Consider the following 6000-nt stretch of genomic DNA (forward strand, 5'->3'; position numbering starts at 1 on the left):
CACCTACTTCACTGAGAGTGTTCTGGACTTCAGTTGATGTTGTGAACGGGTTCTTCTTCACCAAAGAAAGTATGCGGCGATCATCCACCACTGTTGTCATCCGTGGACGCCCAGGCCTTTTTGAGTTCCCAAGCTCACCAGTGAATTCCTTTTTTCTCAGATTGTACCCGACTGTTGATTTTGCTACTCCAAGCATGTCTGCTATCTCTCTGATGGATTTTTTCTTTTTTTTCAGCCTCAGGATGTTCTGCTTCACCTCAATTGAGAGTTCCTTAGACCGCATGTTGTCTGGTCAGAGCAACAGCTTCCAAATGCAAAACCACATACCTGTAATCAACCCTAGACCTTTTAACTACTTCATTGATTACAGGTTAACGAGGGAGACGCCTTCAGAGTTAATTGCAGCCCTTAGAGTCCCTTGTCCAATTACTTTTGGTCCCTTGAAAAAGAGGAGGCTATGCATTACAGAGCTATGATTCCTAAACCCTTTCTCCGATTTGGATGTGAAAACTCTCATATTGCAGCTGGGAGTGTGCACTTTCAGCCCATATTATATATATACTTGTATTTCTGAACATGTTTTTGTAAACAGCTAAAATAACAAAACTTGTGTCATTGTGCAAATATTTCTGGACCTAACTGTATGTATATTATATATATATTAGTGTGTGTAATGACATGTTTAACATAGTTAAAAGAAAAATCATGAAGTAAAAGCACAAGTGTGTCCATGATACATTAAACAAAGGTCACATCACAATTGGACATATATAGATCAAGGTCCTAATAACAACCCACAGTTTACCTATATAGGTGTTTAGGAAAAAAAGTAATGGCATCCAGCACACCCAACACACGTTTCGTATTAGCGATGCTTTTTCCAGGAGTGGTGTGACCCCGATTCAGATCCTTCTTTAGTCATAATCCAATTAGCATTGTCCGTGTAATTTTGCCTCCGGAACAAATTCACATCAAAATCTGCCCTCAATCGTGACGTCAAACCCGTCACAATCGGTCATCGCATAGGAAGCGGTAAGCGTTACCAAGGACTCGTTGGCAAGGGAGATGTGATACATCATATCCGAACAAACCGGCCTCTGCTAGTGCAGTTGAGTCACCATGGTAGTCGTTTACGTCACATCCGGAAATATGCCACATGTGAGTGTCTCCATAGATATACAGGTAAACAATACGCGTCAGTGCCATGTGACCCGAAAAACCCTCCTACAAAAAATTGTATAAGGAAACAATCCACACTACATAACGAGTTATACCGGTGAATGCGTTCTAGAGATAATCGCACCATATCAACAAATACAGCCCGTGAAGAATGGTCTGGTCCCTTCTTTTAACCTTTTCACATCATTAGAAATCTGGAGCCATTAAAAGAAGTGTTTCAAAGGCCGACCATATGCACAGAGAGTTGTTTTGACATTGTAGTTCATATATTAATTCTTTTTTTTGCATTTGTTGAGGGCTTTTGCAGGTGGGTTATGGAGCGTTCACTCTGGAAAAAGTGCCACTCTGACATATAACAAGTCGGCAATTATCCCCTTAGCGACCATATAACATAAGTATTCATCATTTAGGCTCAGGGGGTATATGGAGAGAGTTTGGGACCCCGCTCCGTACATGGCAGGTGTTGGCTGGTTGCTGTTTAACCACTTAATGCCACTATCAATCGCTAACCATGGCGTGTCTGTTATGCATCCAATTGCCCTTAAGGCTGCTTTACACGCTGCGACATCGCTAGCGATGTCGCTAGTGATCGCACCCGCTACCGTCATTTATGCGTCATGGGCAAATCGCTGCCCGTGGCGAACAATATCGCTAGGAAGCGTCACACGTACTTACCTTCCTACCGATGTCGCTGTGGGCGGCGAACAGCCTCTTTTTTAAGGAGGAGGTTCGTGCGGCGTCACAGCGACGTCACACACCGGCCCGCCAATAGAAGCGGAGGGGCGGAGAGCAGCCCGATTAACGTCACACCCACCTCGTTGCCGGAGGACGCAGGTAAGCTGTTGTTCGTCGTTCCCAGGGTAGCACACGTAGCGATGTGTGCTGCATCAGGAACGACGAACAACCTGCGTCCAGAACGAGCAACGATCTTTTAAAAATGAACAACGTGTCAACGATTAGGTGAGTATTTCTGATTGTTAGGATTCGTTCGTAAGTGTCACACACAACGACGTCGCTAACGATGCCGGATGTGCGTCACGAATTCCGTGACCCCGACGACATATCGTTAGATACGTCGTTGCGTGTAAATCGGCCTTTACTATTAGATTATTTCTATTATATACTGCAGTTTGTTACAAGCAGTCAAAGAATCACAGGTTCAAGTCCATAAGAAGACTGAGAAACAAACTGAAAATTTTGATTCATTTGATAAAAGTTTTTTAAAATGAAAAACCATATAAAAAAGTTTGACTCACTCCTTTTTTTCAGATTAAAGATAAGGATAAAAAACAATCCTCTCAAAATTGTATAATAAAGTGTTCTACATGTCATATGTGCTCAAAAATGATAATGAATAAAACTACAACCGACACTACAACAAGCACGCCCCGATACACCATCAATGGAAAAATAAAAAATGACACAAAGCAATTCTTTCTTTTCTACAAAGTTAGGAATTTATTTAACCACTAAAGTCTAAAAAAAAAACAAAAACATTTAAATTTTGATATCGCCATAATCATCTTCACCCCACACCTATTTCACCCAAATTGGATATTTTTTTCAGTTTTTTTTCAATGCATTATGTGGTAACATGAAGTATATATCTGTCCAAAGTACATCTCTTCCTACAATGAACAAACCCTCATACGGCTATGTCGATGCAAAAATTAAAAAAAAGTTATGGCCCATGGAAAAAATTAAAGTAGCGCAAAGAAAAAAAATATACGAAGATGATAAAATGTCTTTCATTTTGTAGTGGCATTAACCCTTGCAGCACATCTTGGCACTATAATGCTAATCATTACTGCTATTATCTCTAATTATAAAGAGCTACTAAATGAGGATTTTTCTTTTGTCCTTTGACACAGAATGGCCACTTCATTCACAGCTGCAGGAGAATGGGTGTAAGGTTTTCTAAATATTTACAGACAGGAATCAAATTATGGGGTGATCTAGCACCACTTTTTTAGCCAATGTCTATTAAAGTATTTCCACTAATTTTCCTGGCCACATCAAATTCATTTATACCCTTTGGAAATTGGTACATGTCAGCAATATGGATCCAACCAACACCGGTTTCTTAAAGCACCACTCCAGCGGTTTTTTAAATTTCCTTGCTGGAGTGATGCTTTAAATCTCACTTCCCTGCCCCCGGTCTTATACTCACCCTCCAGCATCTTCAACTGTTACCACCGCTGTTCCTGTCATTATTCTCCAGTTTGTGACCTGCCGGCAGCTCCAGTGTTTCATGGAGCGCTCTGGAGGTCATATCTCAATGCAACTCTCAGAGATCCTGATTCTGGTCTCATTCTGGTTCCCATAGATTTGTATTGAGAACTTGTGATGTAAATTCTTCATTCCGGACCAGTCAGACGATATGGGCACAAGATGACACCACAGGATTGGAGCAACATTGAAAAAAGGTGAAGACGCCGGAGGAGATTGCAACCGACTGCAGTACGATGTACGCAGACACAGGCTGGGGAGAAGATGGGGAGAAAGTGCTGCCTCCCTCTTATCTGCAGCTGTGATACATTACCAAGATCTCATCACAGTCGCATGACCCTCGGCTGATACTCGCAGCAGAGGGTCATTAGCATATTGCTTCTGATGCTCTCGCATAGAAAGCTATTCACAAGTGGAAAAGTACATTTATACGGGGGTTGGAGGTGGGGGTTTCATTCTTACCTTTTGAAGATGTAACAAGTGTAGATTAAGTTTACAAATCAGCTCAAGGTATGCTGAGACGTGTACTCAACCCAAAATGAATGCTGAACTAAAACTTTTAATTACGCAGGCACTTTGACTATTATTTATCACCTAAACAAATGGCCTAACTTTACACTACTCTAGGATGAAACAAACAAAATGTGTGACTATTTTTTTCATGAGGCTTTTTACAGTTCCTTAACTTCCTTAGCACAAAATGAAAGACTTGTACGTCAGTGCTGGGGTCCGCAAATGTGGACGGGGCTCACAGGTTGAGCTCCCTACACATGATGTAAATGCTGGCTGTCTTAGGCCATGTGCACACGTTGAGTATTTGGTCAGTTTTTTAACTCACTATTTGTAACCAAAACCAGGAGTGGAACAATCAGAGGAAAAAGTGTGATTGACACACGAGCACCACTTCTGTATTTATCACCCACTCCTGGTTTTGTCTTGCAAATACTGAGGTAAAAAACTCACCAAATACTCAACGTGTGCACGGGGCCTAACTTATCAAATGCATCCATACACGATATAGTCAGCATACTGTGATTAATGAATACATGAACTCCACCATTGCTGTAAACACTAAAAAAGTAAAGTTCTTAGTAAATATATTTTCAGTAAAAAATGAAAAATGCTTCACCCCCAGATCCAGCCTTCTTTCCCAGAAAGGTTGTAATACCGAGCAAAGCCTGGCTCTTCAGTTACCATGAGGTCTGTTTGTACCCATTGAGATTTGAGTCACTGGAGTTATAAGGACCATGCAAAATTAATATCACTGTAATTGTACTGACCTGTAAAATCATGTTGACAGGCCACTTTTACCACAACACCGTAAAAACAAGACCCAAAAACAATGCGGAATTCCATTTTTCCACCATTTTTCCTGTTTCTCTGTACGTTGTATGGTCAATTGGTTGGTGACATTCAAAATTTGTCCCTCAAAAAACAAGCTCTTATATTGCTTTGCCTGTGGAAAAGTAAAAACAGACCGTACCACTGTTCACATCACTTTTCAAATTTAGCAAATGATGATTAATGTTGTGAATTTATTTGTAGAGGTTTGTGACATAGTTTGAACCAAGAGCTTTAAATCTGGGCCTACACTTCTAGATTTGTGCTCCTTCATATGACTTTTAGCAGTAGTGTACTAATGGATCTCATGGCTGCGAGTAGCAGGTGGACGTGCTTCAATTGCATTCATGTCTGAATTAGAGTGAAGGACACCATTTTATTGTTTGTATGTTTTTTTCTAATTCACACAGGTAACCTCTGATTTTCTATATTGCAGGGTGCGTGTCCATGACCTCCGGTGTAGCAAGTCTCACTGTTCCTTCTATGCCCATCAGTTGGGAGTCTCCGCAGTGCAGATGGATGACTGGAAGGTGGTTTCTGGAGGAGAAGAAGGTTTAACCTGCACCTGGGACCAAAGAATGGGTACAAAGTTGTGGGAGATGCATGCCAGGTATGTGCTATGCCAGCTGCAGATCATTTTACTTTACTCAGCATTTCTACTGGGATTATACACTGTGTGCAGAATTATTAGGCAAATGAGTATTTTGATCACGATCATTTTTATAATTGTTTTTACATGTTGTCCTATTCCAAGCTGTATAGGCTTGAGAGCCAACTACCAATTAAGCAAATCGGGTGATGTGCATCTCTCTTATGAGGAGGGGTGTGGTGTAATGACATCAGCACCCTATATAAGGTGTGCTTAATTATTAGGCAACTTCCTTTCCTTTGGCAAAATGGGTCAGAAGAGAGATTTGACGGGCTCTGAAAAGTCCAAAATTGTGAGATGTCTTGCAGAGGGATGCAGTAGTCTTGAAATTGCCAAACGTTTGAAGCGTGATCACCGAACAATCAAGCGTTTCATGGTAAATAGCCAACAGGGTCGCAAGAAGCGTGTAGGGCAAAAAAGGCGCAAAAGAACTGTCCATGAATTGAGGAAAATCAAACGTGAGGCTGCCAAGATGCCATTTGCCACCAGTTTGGCCATATTTCAGAGCTGCAACATTACTGGAGTATCAAAAAGCACAAGGTGTGCCATACTCTTCAAGCAGTGTTTTAGGAAGACTTCGGTATCGTTCAAGAAAAACATGA

General features: G+C 41.2%; 1 protein-coding gene across 1 annotated transcript in view; it reads left to right on the forward strand.

The window, feature by feature from the left end:
* Positions 1–6000, forward strand: part of FBXW8 (F-box and WD repeat domain containing 8) — a 202099-nt gene extending 196099 nt beyond the window's left edge. Inside the window, 2 exon segments of the mRNA XM_075324830.1 lie at positions 5186–5359; positions 5961–6000. Of these exon segments, the coding sequence (XP_075180945.1) occupies positions 5186–5359; positions 5961–6000 (214 nt within the window).

Source organism: Anomaloglossus baeobatrachus, chromosome 1 (assembly GCF_048569485.1).
Source record: "Anomaloglossus baeobatrachus isolate aAnoBae1 chromosome 1, aAnoBae1.hap1, whole genome shotgun sequence".
Classification (NCBI taxonomy): domain Eukaryota; kingdom Metazoa; phylum Chordata; class Amphibia; order Anura; family Aromobatidae; genus Anomaloglossus; species Anomaloglossus baeobatrachus.